The sequence below is a fragment of the Chlorocebus sabaeus genome, chromosome 5 (genome assembly GCF_047675955.1).
Source record: "Chlorocebus sabaeus isolate Y175 chromosome 5, mChlSab1.0.hap1, whole genome shotgun sequence".
NCBI classification, from domain to species: Eukaryota; Metazoa; Chordata; class Mammalia; order Primates; family Cercopithecidae; genus Chlorocebus; species Chlorocebus sabaeus.
The window spans coordinates 70872667-70893740 of NC_132908.1; the positions used below are offsets into that span (position 1 = coordinate 70872667).

The 21074-nt window shown below is 45.5% G+C and overlaps 1 protein-coding gene across 5 annotated transcripts in view; it reads right to left on the reverse strand.

Annotated features, from left to right (window-relative positions):
• Positions 1-21074, reverse strand: part of LOC103233156 (ATP-dependent RNA helicase DDX19B) — a 42776-nt gene that overhangs the window by 3691 nt on the left and 18011 nt on the right. For 3 of the 5 annotated variants that reach the window (XM_073015561.1, XM_073015562.1, XM_073015560.1), the window contains 8 exons: positions 18140-18188; positions 15849-15902; positions 14699-14834; positions 13226-13318; positions 6221-6323; positions 5222-5336; positions 969-1146; positions 385-622 (listed from right to left, as the gene is read on the reverse strand). In XM_073015561.1, the coding sequence (XP_072871662.1) occupies positions 385-622; positions 969-1146; positions 5222-5336; positions 6221-6323; positions 13226-13318; positions 14699-14834; positions 15849-15902; positions 18140-18188 (966 nt within the window). Of the gene's footprint in view, positions 1-384; positions 623-968; positions 1147-5221; positions 5337-6220; positions 6324-10649; positions 10669-13225; positions 13319-14698; positions 14835-15848; positions 15903-18139; positions 18189-18677; positions 18772-21074 lie in introns of those variants that run through there. The other 2 variants (XM_073015563.1, XM_073015564.1) reach the window with 2 other exon arrangements.

Sequence of the window (21074 nt, forward strand, 5' to 3'; positions counted from 1 at the left end):
CCTCGCCCGGCTAGTTTTTTGTGTTTTTAGTAGAGAGGGGGTTTCACTGTGTTAGCCAGGATGGTCTCGATCTCCTGACCTCGTGATCCGCCCGTCTCGGCCTCCCAAAGTGCTGGGATTACAGGCTTGAGCCACCGCGCCCGGCCTGCCCAGCTTATTCTTAAAAATCTAAAGATTATTTCATTGGCTGTTACTTGGGGTTTTTTTTCCCAGTAATCACTAAGAAGTGGAATCAAAGTCTCCCTCTTACAACTCATTAAAACCTTAGGAGAACAAACCACTTCCTTTCTTCCTATGGCGCCCAGGGGCATCCAGTCCTCCTGAGCCCTGTGTGGAGCTGGCTGAGAGGGAAGGGCCAGGCCTGCCACTGCTGCTCCTACTCACATGGCAGAAGATCATGGCTTGAGCAATGGTGATGGCCCCATAGAGGTTACACAAGGCCTGGAACTTCTCGTCTCTGCTGCTGCACAGGACATAGTACTGCTTGATGGTGTCCAGGGTCTCTTCCTCCCGCTTCAGTTTGATAATGTTTGGGTCTGGGACCACTTTCTGGGCAAACTTCCAGACAGAGTCTTCAAAGGTGGCAGAGAAAAGCAGCATCTGGCAGTTCCTGGGCAGCATCCTGCAAGGGAAGGCCCTGGCATGTGGCCCCAGGTGGCCCCGGGAAGCAGCGGAAGCACAGCCTCCCCAGCTGGGAGGGTCTAGATGCCCAGGAAGGCTGAAGGGGGAGGAGGAGCAGTAGGCCTGGGTGGGGGACAGGGGTTGGGGGAGAGTCCCTAGGTCTCCTTTCTCAGCCCAGGCTGGGAGGGACTGTGGTCAGTGCTGACATGGAAATGGCCTGTCAAACAAATGCTGCTGAGAGTACGAGAGCCAAGACCCTGGCAGAGGCCAGAGGAGGCGTCTGAAGTGAAGGGAGAAGACACTGCAGATGGGGAGGCTGAGGAGTCCTCTGCCCTCGAGATCCCTACCTCTGGATGCGGATGCTCTGATCCTGGTGGCCCTGAGTGGCTATCATGACGTCAGCTTCATCCAGAACAAACACCTTGATTTTCTTGGGATCAATGAACTTGAGCTTGGAGCACCAGTCCAGCACGGTCCCAGGGGTGCCAATGACAATCTGCTCACTGATCTTCTGGCCTCTTTCCACTGTGGAGACCCAAGATGTTTTCCATGCATGGATATTTCTTTTGTTTTTTTTTTTTGTTTGCATTTTTTCTTTTTGTTTTGTTTTGTTTTGTTTTTTGAGACGGAGTCTCACTCTGTTGCCCAGGCTGGAGTGCAGTGGCAAGATCTTGGCTCACTGCAACCTCTGCCGCCCAGGTTCAAGCAATTCTCCTGCCTCAGCCTCCAAAATAGCTGGGATTACAGGCACCTGCCACTGCACCTGGCTAATTTTTTTGTATTTTTAGTAGAGACGGGTTTCACCATCTTGGCCAGGCTGGTCTTGAACTCCTGACTTGGTGATCCACCTGCCTCGGCCTCCCAAAGTGCTGGGATTACAGACGTGAGCCACCGTGCCCGGCCTCCACGGGTATTTCAAAGGCAAAGCCAGCTCTTCTTTCTGAGAAATTCTAAACCTATTATATATTTTAATCCAAATGTTTTGCTGTTTGCATTAATATATTAAGGAAACGTTAGGATAGCACTATAGTATTTAATGGACATAAAACCAGACAAAATGCTGAAAAGGTAATGGGTATAAAAATACAATTAAAATAAGTAAGATCTAGTATTTGATAGCACAACTGAGTGACTACAGTCAACAATTTAATGTACATTTAAAAATAACTAAAAGGGCTGGGCGCGGTGGCTCATGACTCTAATCCCAGCATTTTGGGAGGCAGATCACCTGAGGTTAGGAGTTCGAGACCAGCTTAGTCAACATGGCAAAACCCCGTCTCTACTAAAAATACAAAAATTAGCTGGGTGTGATGGTGGGCTCATGTAATCTCAGCTACTTGGGAGGCTGGGGAAGGAGAATCACTTGAACCCGGGAGGCAGAGGTTGCAGTGAGCTGAGATTGCGCCATTGCACTCCAGCCTGGGCAACAAGAGTGAAACTCTGTCTGAAAAAAAAAAAAAAAAAACAGGCAGGGAGCAGTGGGTCACGCCTGTAATCCCAGCACTTTGGGAGGCCAAGGCAAGCGGATCACCTGAGGTCAGGAGTTCAAGACCAGCCTGGTCAACATGGTGAAACCCCATCTCTACTAAAAATAAAATTAGCCAGGTGTGGTGGGCACCTATTGTCCCACCTACTCAGGAGGCTGAGGCAGGAGAAGCTCTTGAACCCGGGAGGTGGAGGTTGCAGTGAGCTGAGATTGCACCACTGCACTCCAGCCTGGGCAACAGAGTGAGAATCCGTCTAAAAAAACAAAAACAAGAACCAAAAAAAACAACCACAAACTAAAATTGTTTATAACATAAAGAAAGGATACATGCTTGAGTCAATGGATACCCCAGTTACCCTGATGTGATTATTATGCATTGCATGCCTGTATCAAAACATCTCATGTGCCCCATAAACATATACACCTACTATGTACCCACGCTGAAAAGACATAGTAAGGATATAAACAATTAGAAGATGAATCCTCTTCAGTAGCATTCTTCTCATCTCTGTAATCATCCAATTCTCTCTGAAGTATCTGATCTTTATTTTTTTTCTGTCCACATTTCTGTCAACAACAGACTGGGACACTTCCTCTTAGGCAGACTTTTTCACAGTTCTTATCTTTCTAATGCACTCTGCCCCTTCAGCTCTATCCTGGCATCTATTTCAAATATGTCAGTTGCTTTTATGTTAGCTGGGCGTGGTGGCGCATGCCTGTAATCCCAGCTCCTCAGGAAGCTGAGGCACGAGAATCACTTGAGCCCAGGAGGCGGAGGTTGCAGTAGGCCAGGATTGCATCCCTGCACTCCAGCCTGGGTGACAGAGGGAGACTCTGTCTCAAAAAAAAAAAAAAAAAAAAAAAAAAAAAGGCCAGGTGCCGTGGCTCATGCCTATAATCCCAGCACTTTGGGAGGCTGAGGCGGGCAGATCACGAGGTCAAGAGTTGCAGATCATTTGGCCAACATGGTGAAACCCCATCTCTACTAAAAATACAAAAATTGGCCAGGCGTGGTGGCGGGTGCCTGTAGTCCCAGCTACTCGGGAGGCTGAGGCAGAAGAATGGCGTGAACCCGTGAGGCGGAGCTTGCAGTGAGCCAAGATCGTGCCACTGCACTCCAGCCTGGGTGACAGAGTGAGACTCTGTCTCAAAAAAAAAAGAAAAAAAAATCAGAATTTTCTACCCTTCTACTTTGAATACAAATTGCAAAATTTTAAATGATTATCTCCCAATAAGTTTCATTATATTATTTACTTTTCAGAACTGGCCTCAGGTTGGCATTCGGACATTGTATGCAGACTTGATTTTCATAAAGTCACATTTGTTTCAGAGATCCATAAAACTCAACCAAACCTCTAACAATTTTTTTTTTTTTTGGAGATAGAATCTCATTCTGTCACCCAGGCTGGAGTACAGTGGTGCTGTCTCGGCTCACTGCAACCTCCCCCTGGCCCGGGTTCAGGCAATTCTCCAGCCTTAGCTTCCTGGGTAGCTGGGATTACAGGTGCGCACCACCATGCCCGGCTAATTTTTTTGTATTTTTAGTAGAGACAGGGTTTCATCATGTTAGTCAGGCTGGTCTCGAACTCCTAACCTTAAAATGATCCAGCCACCTCGGGCTCCCAAAGTGCTGAGATTACTGGCATGAGCCACCACGCCTGGCCAACAACACTTTTAAAATTACTTAAGTAATATGAGTTGTAAAACAAACTAGTGTAGAAAAAATTAGTAACAAAAAAGAATTAACAGAATAATCTCCAGAGTCAATAGCCATAAACATTCTGGGTTTTTTTTTTTTTTTTTTTTTTTTTTTTGAGGCGGAGTCTCGCTCTGTCGCCCAGGCTGGAGTGCAGTGGCCGGATCTCAGCTCACTGCAAGCTCCGCCTCCTGGGTTCACGCCATTCTCCTGTCTCAGCCTCCCGAGTAGCTGGGACTACAGGCACTCGCCACCGCGCCCAGCTAGTTTTTTGTATTTTTTTAGTAGAGACGGGGTTTCACCGGGTTAGCCAGGATGGTCTCGATCTCCTGACCTTGTGATCCACCCGTCTCGGCCTCCCAAAGTGCTGGGATTACAGGCTTGAGCCACCGCGCCCGGCCCATTCTGGGTTTTTATTCTGCTGATGAAGAGAAGTAAATTAGGTAATTAAACAAATTCGGTCCTAGCCTAGTGGCTCACACCTGTAATCCCATCACTTTGAGGGGCTGAGGCAGGAGGATTGCTTGAGACTTGGAGTTCTAGACCAACTTGGGCAACATAGCAAGACACTGTCTTTACAAAAAAAAAAGAAGTCTTTACCAAAAAAAAAAAATTTTTTTTTTGAGACAGAGTTTTGCTCTGTCACCCAGGCTGGAGTGTAGTGGCATGATCTTGGCTCACTGCAACCTCCACCTCCCGGGTTCAAGTGATTCTCCTGCCTCAGCCTCCTGAGTAGCTGGGACTACAGGCGCACGCCACCATGCCTGGCTGATTTTTCTATTTTTAGTAGAGATGGGGTTTCACCATGTTGGCCAGTATGGTCTCTATCTCCTGTCCTCAGGTGATCTGCCCACCTCAGCCTCGCAAAGTGCTGGGATGCCAAGGAATGTCCTGATGAGGTGCATGTCTGCAGTTTACTTTCAAATGGTTTGACAAAAATGTATACATTTGGCCGGGCGCGGTGGCTCACGCCTGTAATCCCTGCACTTTGGGAGGCCGAGGCGGGTGGATCATGAGGTCAGGAGATCGAGACCATCCTGGCTAACATGGTGAAACTCCGTCTCTACTAAAATACAAAAAATTAGCTGGGCGCGGTGGCGGGCGCCTGTAGTCCCAGCTACTCGGGAGGCTGAGGCAGGAGAATGGCGCAAACCCGGGAGGCGGAGCTTGCAGTGAGCCAAGATGGTGCCACTGCACTCCAGCCTGGGTGACAGAGTGAAGACTCCGCCTCAAAAAAAAAAAAATATATATATATATATACATTTATGTAAAGCAAATATGGCAAAATGTTAAGTTTTTGAATCTAGGTGGAAAAATACATGTGTTTATTGTATTATTTCAACTACTGGGTATGTTTTGAAATGTTTCAAAATAAAAAGAATTAGGTTGATGATTTAGGACCACATTCACATACTCACATTTATTGCCTCGAACAGCATAAGCTAGCTTCAGTTCAGGGTAAAATTTGCCCATTTGTTCAATCACTTTTCCTGTTTGGAGGGCGAGCTCATACGTTGGGGAGAGGCATAGACACTGGTAGGGAAAGAGTACAGAGTGCAAATTCAAGACAATAGCTCTTTTGCAAAGGGGAATTACCATTAGAACTTAGCCACTCCTCCAGCTGAAGGTGAAGGAAAGAATATGTACATTAAAGTGTACACCATTTGATTCTTTAAGCTACAGCGTCATAAGCTAGAATTCTTAGGTGTCAGAACTCTGGGTAGGTAAAGACACTTGGAAACAGACACTGGCCATTGCAGTACAAAACCTACCCATGAGCACGGATCTAAAGTTCCAGTTGGCATTAGCTTTCTTTTCATTTACTCAGAAAGCTCTCAGAACTTTCTAATGGATGACAGTTGCAATGAAACAGGTTTTCCTGCAAGTAAAGGAGCCAGGCCTATAAGAAGCATCCCAGAACTGGCACACCATGAAAAAGGAAACAGGATTTTTATTGCTGTTAGAGGATATTCCATATTATTTGTGCTCAATTTAAGGAGTTTTAGTTTGTGTAAAAAGTAATGCATAAATGCACAGCTTGGCTTTTATTTTTTTGAGACAGAGTTTCGTTCTTTTTGTCCAGGCTGGAGTGCAGCGGTGTGATCTCAGCTCACTGCAACCTCCGCCTCCTAGGTTCAAATGATTCTCTTGCCTCAGCCTCCCAAGTAGCTGGGATTACAGGCACACACCACCAGACCCGGCTAATTTTTTATTTTTAGTATAGATGGGGTTTCACCATGTTGGCCAGGCTGGTCTAGAACTCCTGACCTCAGGTGATCTGCCCACCTCAGCCTCCCAAAGTGCTGGGATTACAGGCCTGAGCCACCGCACTCGGCTCACAGCTTGGCTTTTAATCCATCAAATGGAAATCCCCTCTATCTATGCATTAGTAGAAACCTAAATTCATAAATCCTTACCTGGGGGTATTTGTTTGCAGGTTCTACTTGGCTAAGCATGGCCAGCACGAAGGCAGCTGTTTTACCAGTACCAGACTGAGATTGGGCAATTAAGTTCTGTGGGCTGCACAAGAAACAAACTGGTTAGGAGCTTAAATCTCAAGTAACCTTTTTAGTATTAAAAATTCATTTATAGGAGACGCTGGAGTACAGTGGCACAATCTTGGCTCACTGCAGCCTCAGCCTCCTGGGCTCAAGTGATCCTCCTGCCTCAGCCTCCCAAAGCACTGGGATTATAGGTGTGAGTCATTGCAATGGGCCTACTGATTCTTTTCAAATGTGAGTCAGCTCACGTTACTTCTCTGCCCAAAAACCTTCCAATAATTCCTCGTTTCATTCAAAATACAAGTTGAAACCCTCATAATGGCATACAGGGTCCTGCATGATCTGCTCCCCATTACACCTCAGCTCTCATGTCCTACTACTCTCTCTTTCTCTCCCTTACTTCACTCCCCCACAGGGCCCCAGTGCTGCTCCGAGAACATGCCAGTCATGCTCTTGTCTTAGGGCTTCTGCACTGGCTGTGCTGTGCTTGGGACTACTATCCCCAGATAACATGCTAACTCCCTTCTCTCCTTCAAGTCTTTGCCCAGATATCACCTACTTCAGGAGATCCTACCTTAACCACTTGATTTAAAAGTGTAATCTACTTTGAAATGCCTAAAAAATACAAGATGTAGGTTTTGGTAGCAGGGTAGGGGTAAGAGTGGCAAGAACCAAGTCTTTCCTTGAAGGTGGCAAGAAGCAGCCTGTGAAGCAGCTCAAGAAGCAGGCAAGGCCAGGCGCAGTAGCTCACGCCTGCAATCCCAGAACTTTGGGAGGCTGAGGTGGGTGGATCATTCGAGGTCAGGAATTTGAGACCAGCTTGGCCAACAAGGTAAAACCCTGCCTCTACTAAAATTACAAAAATTAGGCAGGCATGGTGGTGAGCGCCTGTAGTCCCAGCTACTTGGGAGGCTGAAGCAGGAGAATCACTTGAACCCACAAGGCAGAGGTTGCAGTGAGCCAAGATCGTGCCACTGTACTCCAGCCTGGGTGACAGAGTGAAACTCAGTCTCAAAAAAAAAGCAGGCAGGGTCAGGTGCGGTGGCTCATGCCTGCAATCTCAGCACTTCGGGAGGTTGAGGTGGGTAATTTCTTGAGCCTAGGAGTTTGAGACCAGCCTGGGCAAAATACCGAAACCCTTTTTGTACAAACGATACAAACATTAGCTGGACATGGTGGTACATACCCGGAGTCCCAGCTACTCGGGAGGCTGAGGTATGAGGATCTCTTGAGCCCAGGAGGTGGAGGGTAGAGGTTGCAGGCTGCAGTGAGCTGAGACTGCGCCACTGCACTGCAGCCCTGGTGACAGAGCAAGACCCTGTCTCAAAAAACAAAAAACAAAAAAATGGAGCAGCCGCGGCAGGCCAAAGAGATGGACAAGGAAAATGAGGTCTTCCATTAGGAAAAAAAAAAAAAAGAACAGAAGAAACATGTACTAAAAGTGAAGCCATGGGGAGGGCCCCCAGCCACAGGTGGAATTTAAAAATCTGGCAAAAGTAAGCTGTTCCTTGTGGGGACTTCTTTTTTTTTTTTTTTCTTTCTTGAGACGGAGTTTCGCTCTTATCGCCCAGCTGGAGCGCAAAGGTGCGATCTCAGCTCACTGCAACCTCCACCACCTGGGTTCAAGCAATTCTTCTGCCCCAGCCTCCCAAGTAGCTAGGATTACAGGTGCCCGCCACCACGCCCAGCTAATTTTTGTATTTTTAGTAGAGATGGGGTTTCACCATGTTTGCCAGGCTGGTCTCGAACTGCTGACCTCAGGTGATACACTCTCCTCGGACCTCCCAAAGTGTTGAGATTACAGGCGTGAGCCACCACACCTGGTCTTTTTTTTTTTTTTTGAAACAAGGTCTCACTTTGTCGCCCAAGCTGGAGTGCAGTGGCACAATCTCAGTTCACTGTAGCCGCCACTGCGCAGGTTCCACGCAATTCTGGTGTGTCAGCCTCCTGAGTAGCTGGGGCTGGTATGAACCACCATGCCTGGCTATTTTTGTATTTTTTTTGTAGAGATAGGTTTCGCCATGTTGGCCAGGCTGGTCTTGAACTCCTGACCTCAAGTGATCCGCCCACTTCAGCCTCCCAGAGTCCGGGGATTACAGGTGTGAGCCACTGCGCCCAGCCACCACAGTGGTAACTCTTTATTCTGTTTCTGTTTAAACATCTAGATTCTCTGTCAAAACATCTGTTACCCTTTGTAGTTAGAATAAAGTGTTGTACATTTAATTTCTTTTTTATTTTTACCTTTTAATACTGATGAGGTCTTACTGTGCTGCCCAGGCTGGTCTCAAACTCCTGGGCTCAAGCCGTCTGCCTGCCTTGGCCTCCCAAATTGCTGGGATAATGGGCATGAGCCACCGTGCCTGGCCAAAATTTATTAATTTTTTTTTTTTTTTTTTTGAGACGGAGGGTCACTCTGTCGCCCAGGCTGGAGTCCAATGGCGCAATCTCAGCTCACTGCAACCTCTGCCTCCTGGGTTCAAGCGATTCTCTTGCCTCAGCCTCCCGAGTAGCTGGGACTACAGGCATGTGCCACCACACCCAGCTAATTTTTTGTATTTTTAGTAGAGACGGGGTTTCACCATGTTGGCCAGGCTGGTCTCGAACTCCTGACCTCAAATGATCTGCCTGCCTCAGCCTCCCCAAATGCTTGGATTACAGGCATGAGCCACTGCACGTGGCCAAAATTTATTATTTTTATTTGAAGTAAAAAAGTCATAAAATTTGCCCTTTTACCCACTTTGAAGTGTGCTATTCAGCGGCATTAACATTTGTAATTTATCACCTGTTATATTTTAATAAAAATGAATTAGCTATATTTCAAACTAGAATGTAAGCTCCTTGTGGGCAGGAATTTTGTTCTGCATTGTTGACTAATGTATCCAAGTGCCTAGCATAGTATCTGTTATATAACAGGCACTCAATAAGTATTTGTTGATGATAAAAGATACTAGATAATTCTAGTAATAATGCTGGTCTTTTCTAATATTGTCAATCTAAAAATGAGCTTCTTGGCTAGGCCCAATGGCTCATGCCTGTAACCCTAGCACTTTGGGAAGGCAAGGTGGGAAGCGTGCTTGAGCCTAGGAGTTCAAGACAAGTCTGGGCAACAAAGTAAGACCCCATCTCTACCAAAGCCCCCCCGAAAAACAAAACAAAAAAAGCCTGGTGTGACGCCTCATACCTATAATCCCAACATTTTGGGGTTTGAGACCAACCTGGGCAACATAGCACAATCTGTCTCTGATAGAGATATAAAAATTAGGCCTGGTGTGGTGGCTCACACCTGTAATATCAGCACTTTGGGAGGCCGAGGGGGGCAGATCACGAGGTCAGGAGTTCATGACCTGCCTGGCCAACATGGTGAAACCCCATCTCTACTAAAAATACAAAAAAATTAGCTGGGCATGGTGGAGTGGCCTGTAATCCCAGTTACTTGGGAGGCTGAGGCAGGAGAATTACTTGAACTGGGACCTGGGAAGCAGTGGTTACAGTGAGCCGAGTCTTAAAAAAAAAAAAAAAAAATTGCATAAAAATTAGCCAGGCATGGTGGTTTGCACCTGTGGCCCCAGCTACTTGGGAGGATTGCTTGCGCCCAGGAGGCAGAAATTGCAGTGAGCCAAGATGGTGCCAGTGCACCTAGCCTGGATAACAGAGTGAGAAACTGTCTCAAAAAAAAAAAAAATTGGGGGAAGGCCAAGGTGGGAGGATTGCTTGAGGCCACGAGATCAAGACCAGTCTGGGCAACATAGCAAGACGCCCATCTCTATTAAATAAGGAAAATTAGCTAGGCATGGCAGCACGGGCCTGTAGTCCTAGCTACCTGGGAGGTTGAGGCAGGAGGATTGCTTAAGCCCAGGTGCTCAGGGTGCAGTAAGCTATGACTACACTGCTGTACTCCTGCCTAGGTGACAGAGTGAGACCTTATCTCACAGAAAAAAAGAAAAGTTAGCATCTACAAAAATATTAGATCCACAAATATAAATGATCAATATGAAACCATGTAATAAATACTCCATTTATTCACCGTAAGCATGCTCAAAGTCCCAAGCTAAAAAAAAGACACTATCCATCTGGAGAAAATGTCACTGTTATGACACAGAACAAAGAAAACTTGAGAAAATACAGACCCAAAATATCTATTTTTATTTTTATTTATGATTTTTTGAGACAGGGTCTCACTCTGTTGCTCAGGCTGGAGTGCAGTGGCACAATCTTTGCTCACTGTAGCCTCAATCTCCTGGGCTCAGGTTACCTCCTACTTCAGCCTCCCGGGTAGCTGGGACTACAGGCATATGCCACCATATTTGGCTAAGTTTTTGTATTTTTAGTAGAGACAGGGTCTCACCATGTTGCCCAGGCTGCTCTCGAACTCCTGGGCTCAAGCGATCCGCCTACCTCGGCCTCTCAAAGTATTGGGATTACAGGCATGAACCACCACACTTGGCCTAAAATATCTATTTTTAGACAAAAAAAAAGATTCAGAATTTAGGATTATATGCAGAATTGTATATAATCATATAAAATATAGGATCAATCTGTATTAAATTTCCATCATGCTCTAGAATCTTGTTACTCAGAATGTGATCTGAAACATCAGCATCAGCATCACCTGCAAGCTTATTAGAAACGTTGACCCTCAGTCCCCACTTAGACCTACTAAATTCAGACCCTGCATTTTAATAAATGTCTATGAGATTTGTATGCCTGTGAAAGTGGGAGATGCCCTGCACCAGGAAACCACCTTAGTTACTGTATTATTCAGGTCTCCTAGAGCTGTTTGGCTTCTATTATATTTGACACAATGACCTTTTTTTTTTTTTTTTTTTGAGACAGAGTCTCGCTCTGTCACCCAGGCTGGAGTGCAGTGGCCGGATCTCAGCTCACTGCAAGCTCCGCCTCCCGGGTTCATGCCATTCTCCTGCCTCAGCCTCCCGAGTAGCTGGGACTACAGGCGCCCGCCACCACGCCCGGCTAGTTTTTTGTATTTTTTAGTAGAGACGGGGTTTCACCGGGTTAGCCAGGATGGTTTCGATCTCCTGACCTCGTGATCCGCCCATCTCGGCCTCCCAAAGTGCTGGGATTACAGGCTTGAGCCACTGCGCCCGGCAGACACAATGACTTTTATATATCAATACAATGAAATCATGGTGCATATACGATATAAATGTATATTTACCAACATAGGAAGATGATCATATAATTTAAAAACACAGCATATAAAACATTATTTATATGTCAACCTTTTTTTTTTTTTTTTATTTGAGATGGAGTCTCGCTCTGTCGCCCAGGCTAGAGTGCAGTGGTGCAATCTTGGCTCATTGCAAGCTCTGCCTCCCAGCTTCACACCATTCTCCTGCCTCAGCCTCCTGAGTAGGTGGGACTACAGGCGCCTGCCACCACACCTGGCTAATTTTTTGTATTTGTAGTAGAGACGGGGTTTCACCGTGTTAGCCAGGATGGTCTCGATCTCTGGAGCTCGTGACCCACCGGCCTCAGCCTCCCAAAGTGCTGGGATTACAGACATAAGCCACTGCTCCCGGCCATATGTCAATTTTTTTTTTTTTTTTTTTGGAGACAGAGTTTCACTGATGTTGGGCAGCCTGGTCTCCAACTCCTGACATCAGGTGATCTGCCTGCTTCGGCCTCCCAAAGTGCTCCCATATATATATATGTTTATATATATAACATATATAAAGTTATATATATGGCCAGGCACGGTGGCTCACACCTGTAATCCCAGCACTTTGGGAGGCCGAGGCGGGCGGATCTCTTGAGGTCAGGAGATAGAGACTATCCTGGCTAACACAGTGAAACCCCATCTCTACTAAAAAAAATACAAAAAATTAGTTGGCGGGCACCTGTAGTCCGAGCTACTCGGGAGGCTGAGGCAGGAGAATGGAGTGAACCCAGGAGGCAGAGCTTGCAGTGAGCTGAAATCTTGCCACCGCACTCCAGCCTGGGCGACAGAGTGAGACTCCATCTCAAAAAAACAAACAAAAAAGTTATACGTATATATTTACATAGAGAAAAGTCTAGAAGTCTCCACTCTAAAATGTTAATAATGTAGGGAGAGGGATATTACAAATGATTTTTTTGTTTTTTGTTTTTGGTTTTTTTGAGATGGAGTCTCACTGTGTTGCCCAGGCTGGAGTGCACTGGTGTGATCTTGGCTCACTGCAACCTCCGCCTTCTGGGTTCGAGCCATTCTCGTGGCTTAGCTTCCTGAGTAGCTGGGACTACAGGAGCACACCACAACACCTGGCTAATTTTTGTATTTTTTTAGTAGAGTCGGGTTTCATGTTGGTCAGGCTGGTCTTGAACTCTTGACCTCAAGAGATCCTCCTGCCTTGGCCTCCCAAAGTGTTGGGATTACAGGCGTGAGCCACTGCACCCACCCCCCACCCGCCCTTTTTGTTTGTTTGGTTTTTTTTGAGACAAACTCTTGCTCTGTTGTCCAGGCTGGAGTGCAGTGATATGATCTCGGCTCACTGCAACCTCTGCCTCCCGGGTTCAAACAAATCTTGTGCCTCAGCCTCCTCTTTTTCTCTTTTGAGACAGAGTTGCTTTGTTGCCCAGAATGGAGTACAATGGTGTTATCACAGTTCACTGCAGCCTGAAACTCCTGGGCTCAAGTGATCCTCCTGCCTCAGCCTCCCAAGTAGCTGGGACTATAACTGCATGCCACCATGCCTGGCCAAGTTTATAACTTTGTTGTTGTTGTTGTTGTTGTTGTTTGTTGAGACAGGGTCTTGCTACATTGCCCAGGCTGGTCTTGAGCTCCTGGCCTCAAATGATCCTCCTGCCTTGCCTGTCAAGTTGCTGGGATTATAGGCACAAGCCACATTGCTGGCCTGTGAAAATAATAAAAGTTTTCAAAAATGGAAAATCTAAAATGAAACGGAGTTGTAATAGGACACATACGGCTCAGCAAGCATCAGTGGCAACGCATTCTCTTGTATCTTGGATGGACGATTGAAACCCATGGCATAGACTCCTTGGAGAAGCTGTGGTTTCCTAGAAAAACAGTTAAAGATGAAAGTCATTGTCTCTTTGGTTGAGGAAAGCAGCAAAATATCTGAAGGATTTTTCTCTTTTACTATTTACACATAGTTTTTTGTTTATTTGTTTGTGAGACAGAGTCTGAATCTGTTGCCCAGGCTGCAGTGCAATGGTGCAGTCTCGGCTCACTGCAACATCCACCTTCCGGGTTCAAGCAGTTCTCATGCCTCACCCTCCCAAATAGCTGGGATTACAGGTGCATGGCACCATGCCCTACTAATTTTTTTTTTTTTTTTTGAGACAGAGTCTCGCTCTGTCGCCCAGGCTGGAGTGCAGTAGTGCAATCTCAGTTCACTGCAAGCTCCACCTGCCGGGTTCACACCATTCTCCTGCCTCAGCCTCCTGAGTGGCTGGGACTACAGGTGCCCGCCACCACACCCGACTAATTTTTTTTGTATTTTTGTAGAGACGGGGTTTCACCATGTTGGCCAGGATGGTCTCGATCTCCAGATCTTGTTATCCACCTGCCTCGGCCTCCCAAAGTCCTGAGATTACAGGCATGAGCCACTGCGCCTGACCTAATTTTTTTATTTTCAGTAGAGACAGGGTTTCACCATGTTGGCCATGCAACTCCTGACCTCAAGTGATCTGCCTGCCTCAGCCTCTCAAAGTGCTGGGATTACAGGCGTCAGCCACTATGCCTGGCCTACACATAGTTTGTAATCAACAATAATTGAGCTGTGCTGAACTGAATACATGTTAGTACAGCTAAAGCTTTCACCCATTATCTGGAAATTTTACTAAATATCCCAAAACATCTAAAGTATTTGTTTATATTTTTTATATGGAGTCTGGTCTTGCTCTGTTGCCCAGGCTGGTCTGCAACTCCTGGCCTCAAGTGATCCTCTCACCTTGGCCTCCAAAAGTGCTGGGATTACAGGTGTGCACCACCGCATGCAGCTAAATTCTTTTATACAACTTGGTTAGTGGCTGGGCGCTTTGGCTCATGCCTGTAATCCCAGCACTTTGGGAGGCTGAGGCAAGTGGATCACGAAGTCAGGAGATCAAGATCAGCCTGGCCAACACAGTGAAACCTGTCTCTACTAAAAATACAAAAAGTAGCCGGGTGTGATGGTGCACGCCTGTAATCCCAGCTACTCGGGAGGCTGAGGCAGGAGAATCACTTGAACCCGGGAGGCAGAGTTTGCAGTGTGCCAAGATCGTGCCACTACACTCCAACCTGGGCGAAAGAGTGAGACACCGTCTAAAAAAAAAAAAAAAAAAAAAACCTTGGTTAGCTAAAACTGTTCTGTTGTGATAAAAAGATATCTATTACAGACCTAGGATCTCTATTTCAATGCAAAGGGGAGAGTCAGAAAGTGAATAAATACTCACAGCCGAAGCTCTTCAAAAGACTTCACTGAGTACAGAGGGGAGTTTGGATCCCGCTGCAGGACTTCTACTTGGTTTGTGTTATCGACAAGGTTGCTTCTGATCAGCTTGTTGAGTAAGGACTGGGCAGCTCTGTCCTCTGTCAGGAAAAAGAAAGCAAAGAATTTTTAAAAGTCCTTGAAACCTACCAAGCATTTACTCTAATTCAACTACCATTTGTATTTTGAATAATAATGTACTGAACATTCAACTTAAAGGTACCTCATAGTTTTGACTTATAAATTAAAATAGTTTTATTAAAGAAAAAAGGTATGATACATCACCCATTTAGGCCTCATACTCTTCTCCAGACTCTATCTAACAGCCCTCTTTTCCTGCAGTTACCTATTCCTCTTATCCAGACACACATATTTACTCCCCCATTTGCACTATATATAAACCTAAAGTAATTAACAATCACAACAATGGGAAAAAAAAACAGGAATTAACAAAGTCTGTACCTTAATATTGGACAAGTTGGTCTCATCTTGTCATGCATGTCAAATGTGTCAAAGTAACATTAAGCTTAATTTTATTCGACAATAGAGATTGTCCAATAAACTTAAAATTTTTTATAATGGCCTGTTCAAGTGTTCAGTTGTTCAGTGTAAACTTTCTCCAAACGTAAACCATTAGAACTCCTTCACCTATTGACTATTTATATTGAAACTTTTTTTTTTTTTTTTTTTTTGAGACAGAGTCTCGCTCTGTCTCCCAGTCTGGAGTGCAGTGGTTCAATCTTGGCTCACTACAAGCTCTGCCTGCTGGGTTCACGCCATTCTCCTGCCTCAGCCTCCCAAGTAGCTGGGACTACAGGTGCCTGCCACTATGCCTGGATATTTTGTTTTTGTATTTTTAGTGGAGATGGGGTTTCACCGTGTTAGCCAGGTTGGTCTTGATCCCCGGAGCTCATGATCCACCCGCCTCGGCCTCCCAAAGTGCTGGGATTACAGGCGTGAACCACTGCGCCTGGCCCCTATATTGAACTTTTATGCTAACACTGTATCACCCATTAAAGTCGAGCCAAACTGGCTATAAAAATGAAACCTCATAACAATCCACTTTCTTAGAATGTAGAAGCTTGTTATTATATAAAGCTCCATGGCTGTGTTACCTTTCTCTTCTTCATCTGTCTTCTCTGCATTGGTATTCGTCTTGACAACAGCACCTTTATCAGACACAAAGTGGCCATCACTCAAAATCACATCCCATACCCAATAGCTGGGACAATTCAAATTCTATAGCACTAGAAGTTTTTGTAAAGGCCTAGAGAGCAAAAACTAAATGAGGAAACCGGGCCGCTGATAAAAACATTTTATTGTACCTAAATAAACAAAGGTGTAAAACACTGTTGCTCATATATGTATATAGAGAGAGATATTTTATTTATTTATTTATTTATTTATTTATTTTGCCCAGGCTGGAGTGCAGTGGCGCAATCTCAGCTCACTGCAAGCTCCACCTCCTGGGTTCACACCATTCTCTGGCCTCAGCCTCCCGAGTAGCTGGGATTACAGGCACCTGCCACCATGCCCGGCTAATTTTTTTTGTATTTTTAGTAGAGACAGGATTTCACCGTGTTAGCCAGGATGGTCTTGATCTCCTGAGCTCGTGATCCACCTGCCTCGGCCTCCCAAAGTGCTGGGATTACAGGCGTGAGCCACCGCGCCCGACCTCTGTTGCTCATATTCTTTCCTATTCTAGGTCTCCTCCCTGTACCTCAAAAACTATTATTTCCCTCATTGAATTAATACTTCTGAAATATTATAGAAAGATTAGAGCAATTAGTGATCAGAAACCACCTTGATGCTCAACAGAGGAATATCTATGCAAATCGGATTTTATTAATATGTGAACACAATAATGCCATTAAAATTCATGTATATAACAAATGAGCTTACAAAATTCATGCAAATAAATTTTTTTTTCTTTTTTTTGAGACGGAGTCTCACTCTTGCCCAGGCTGGAGTGCAGTGGTGTGATCTCAGCTCACTGCAACCTCTGCCTCCCAGGTTCTAGAGATTCCGTTGTCTCAGCATCCTGAGTAGCTGGGATTATAGGTGTGCACCACCACACCTGGTAAATTTTTGTAGTTTTAGTAGAGATGGGGCTTCACCATGTTGGTCAGGCTGGTTTCGAACTCCTGACCTCAGGTTATCTGCCCACCTCAGCTTCCCAAAGTGCTGGGATTATAGGTGTGAGCCACCACACCCGGCCTATAAATTGTTGATTAATATAAATTTATAGTCAAATGATACTGTGGTTATATAAAATCATACAAAAAAGATTGTAAGTGAATTTTGAGAAAGGCAAATGTTACATTACCTTCCAGTAATATTAAGTACATCAACAATAATGGAAATCTTAAATTTGGATAAATATGATTTCAGAATAATTAGGATAGGTAAACTGTCAGATTCCTCGCACTTTGTCTATCTCATCCCAAATTGAGAACATTAAAAAATTAGTCTTTGTCAGTGTAGTCCCATGGTTAGTAATTAGTCCCACTTAAGTAGCCTAATTCGTTTTTCACTCCCACACCCTTGCTATCAGTGTGCAATCCTCATTCTTGTATTAAAAACACTTTGAAGCCAGGTGCGGTATCTCACTCTTGTAATCCCAGCACTTTGGGAGGCTGAGACAGGAGGACTGCTTGAGCCCAGGAGTTAGAAACCAACCTGGGCAACACACGGAGACCTCATATCTCTTTTTTTTTTTTTTTTTTTGAGACGGAGTCTCGCTCTGTTGCCCAGGCTGGAGTGTAGTGGCCGGATCTCAGCTCACTGCAAGCTCTGCCTCCCAGGTTTACGCCATTCTCCTGCCGCAGTCTCCCGAGTAGCTGGGACTACAGGAGCCCACCACCTCACCTGGCTAGTTTTTTGTATTTTTTTTTCTTTAGTAGAGACGGGGTTTCACCGTGTTAGCCAGGATGGTCTCGATCTCCTGACCTTGTGATCCGCCCATCTCGGCCTCCCAAAGTGCTAGGATTACAGGCTTGAGCCACCACGCCCGGCCGGAGACCTCATCTCTATAAAAAATAAAAATAAAAAATTAGTTGGGCGTAGTGCGTTGTGCCTGTAGTCCCAGTTACTCAGGAGGCTGAGGCGGAGGATCACTTGAGTCTGGGAGGTTGAGGTTCCAGTGAAGCATGATTGAACCACTGCACTCCAGCCTGGGCAACAGAGCAAGAACCTGTCTCTTAGAAAGTAAACAAATAAAAATAAATAAATAAAAACACTTTGGTCATACAAACCAGTTTGTTGATTTAAAAATCAGATGATACCAGTATCGTCCAACGCCCTGCCTGGTACAAATACAATTTTTTTTTTCCAGACAGTTGTTACACCAAAACAAAAATACTGAAGGAAATCACATTTGTTTTCAAACTAGCTATTAGTTACTTACCATTGGCATCTGGTTTGATTTTCTCTTCCTTAAGATGCAAGTTGCTCAACTAAATGGAGAATATGGGGGAGGGGGAAAGTGTCAGGAAAATCACTTAAAAAGATTTGGAATCAACAAAGCCTCCCTAACGAAGCTGGGGATAAAACAGCCATTCTCAAGGTATATTCATTAGGACCAATTCATTGAGTTGTTCCGTTTACTAAATGTCTGATGAGAATAAACAAAATTTCCCATAAATACATCAGTGGAAAAAAATGCTCCACATCGGTACCTTCTACTTACAATTTTGTGAGAGAATTGTAATTTGTGAGTTTGCTTAATGCCCTGATTATAAACTCTCTCTCTTCGTAGAATATCATTAGACTTGTCATTCTCTCATATTTCTTTTGTGTGTGTGGGAATTGCTCCATTTCAAATCATATTTCAAACGAGGAAATTTAAAAAGATGTTGAAAAAAATGCAGTCATACTTCGGAGAACACTGGGAAGGGAGGACTGCCATGAAAAGCATCTGTAAAGCTGGGTGTGGTGGCTCGCACCTGTAATCCCAGCACTTTGGGAGGCTGAGGCAGGCAGGTCACGAGTTCAAGAGATCCAGATCATCCTGGCCGACATGATGAAACCCTGTCTCTACTAAAAATACAAAAATTAGCCGGGGTGGTGGCGGGCTCCTGTAGTCCCAGCTACTCGGGAGACTGAGGCAGGAGAATGGTGTGAACCTGGGAGGCAGAGCTCGCAGTGAGCTGAGATCACGCCACTGCACTCCAGCCTGGGCGACAGAGCAAGACTCTGTCTCAAAAATAAATAAATAAATAAATAAATAAATAAATAAATAAATAAGAAAAGAAAAGCATCTGTGGGTAGGAATTAGTCATGCTGCAGGATACGTTAGAGTCGTAAGACCACAGTATGCTTATGTGCAGCCTCACATTCAAGTCACCTTTTGCTGGTGTCTGATACTGTAGTTGGGAACAGCCTGGCGCATTGTGGCATACTGTGTAATTAAAATACCCACTAGGCTGAAGTGGAAATAGAAAGAAAGAGACAGAGCAAAGAGACATTTCAAAGAATGAATTACTACGACTTTGATCAAATACTATATATTAGGGATATCCTAGCAGGTTTTATCTCCTCTATTAGAATGCAAATACCTTCCTGACAGGGCCTATTTCGTTTTCTACTGCTCCTTGAGTAGCAGGGCTACCCCACAGGAAATGTGCCCAGAGTAGCCGATATTTCTATTTTTGGTCTTTGGATGTAGCACAGAGTAAAGTAAGTGCTCTAGTTGTAAATTTTTCGTAAAAAAAAAAAATCAAAACAAAAAAGACTTTCTTTTTTTTTGAGACGGAGTCTTGCTTTGTCGCCCAGGCTGGAGTGCAGTGGCGCGATCTCAGCTCACTGCAAACTCTGCCTCCCAAGTTCACGCCATTCTCCTGCCTTAGCCTCCTGAGTAGCTGGGACTACAGGCGCCCGCTACCACCCCCAGCTCATTGTTTTGTATTTTTAGTAGAGACAGGGTTTCACCGTGTTAGCCAAGATGGTCTTGATCTCCTGACCTCATGATCTGCCTGCCTCGGCCTCCCAAAGTGCTGGGATTACAGGCGTGAGCCACTGCACCCGGCCAAAAAAAGACTTTTTTAAAGGTCAGAAAGCATCCGTAAGTCTTGGACCCCAGCACAGGGATCAGATAGATGAAAAGTCTGGCGTGAGTAAGTAACCTTTAAAGCTAAAGCCAACCCTAATCATAAAATATCAAGCAGGGCCTAAGACATCATCTAGTAAAAACAAAATGAAAATCACAACCTAATGGTTCTTTCTTTTTTTTCTGCAGACAGGGTCTTACTCTGTTGCCCAGGCTGGAGTGGTGCAGTGGCATGATCATAGCTCACTGAAGCCTCAACCTCCTAAGGCTCAGGCAATGTTCCTGCCTCAGCCTCCCAAGTAGCTGAGACGACAGGTGCTCACCACCATGCCCGGCTAATTTTTTTTTTTTTTGAGATGGAGTCTCGCTCTGCTGCCAGCCTGGAGTGCAGTGGTGCTATCTCGGCTCACTGCAACCTCCGCCTCCTGGTTTCAAGCAATTCTTCTGCTTCAGCCTCCCAAGTAGTTGGGACTACAGGCGCACACCACCATCCCCAGCTAATTTTTGTATTTTTAGTAGAGACAGGGTTTCACCACATTGGCCAGGATGGTCTCGATCTCTTAACCTCATGATCCGCCCACCTTGGCCTCCCAAAGTGCAGGGATTACAGGCATGAGCCACTGCCCCCGGCCTGCCCAGATAATCTTTTATTGTGAGTTGGGATCTTACTGTGTTGCTCAGGCTGGTCTTGAGCTCCTGGGCTCAAGCGATCCTCCTGCCTCAGCCTCCCAAAGTGCTGGGATTATAAGCATGAACCACTGCATTAGGCCACATTTCTGTTGTCCCTCTAAGTCCAAGAACAGGAGAAAGGGGAAGGAGGGTAGGGAGGAGAGAATAAAAAAATGTTTTAATGGGTGAGAATGGAGGAGCCCCATTTCTATTCATGGAAATGGACAGGAAGTTTCTGGTGTCTTTCTGCTTTGGTATTGGGAAAGAAGCAGAAAGGGAACACATTAAAGAGATTAGAAAAGGCCGGGCGCGGTGGCTCAAGCCTGTAATCCCAGCACTTTGGGAGGCCGAGACGGGCGGATCACGAGGTCAGGAGATCGAGACCATCCTGGCTAACACAGTGAAACCCCGTCTCTACTAAAAAAAATACAAAAAATAGCTGGGCGAAGTGGCGGGCGCCTGTAGTCCCTGCGACTCGGGAGGCTGAGCCAGGAGAATGGCGCAAACCCGGGAGGCGGAGATAGCAGTGAGCTGAGATCCGGCCACTGCACTCCACTCCAGCCTGGGCGACAGCGCGAGACTCTGTCTCAAAAAAAAAAAAAAAAAAAAAAAAAAAGAGAGATTA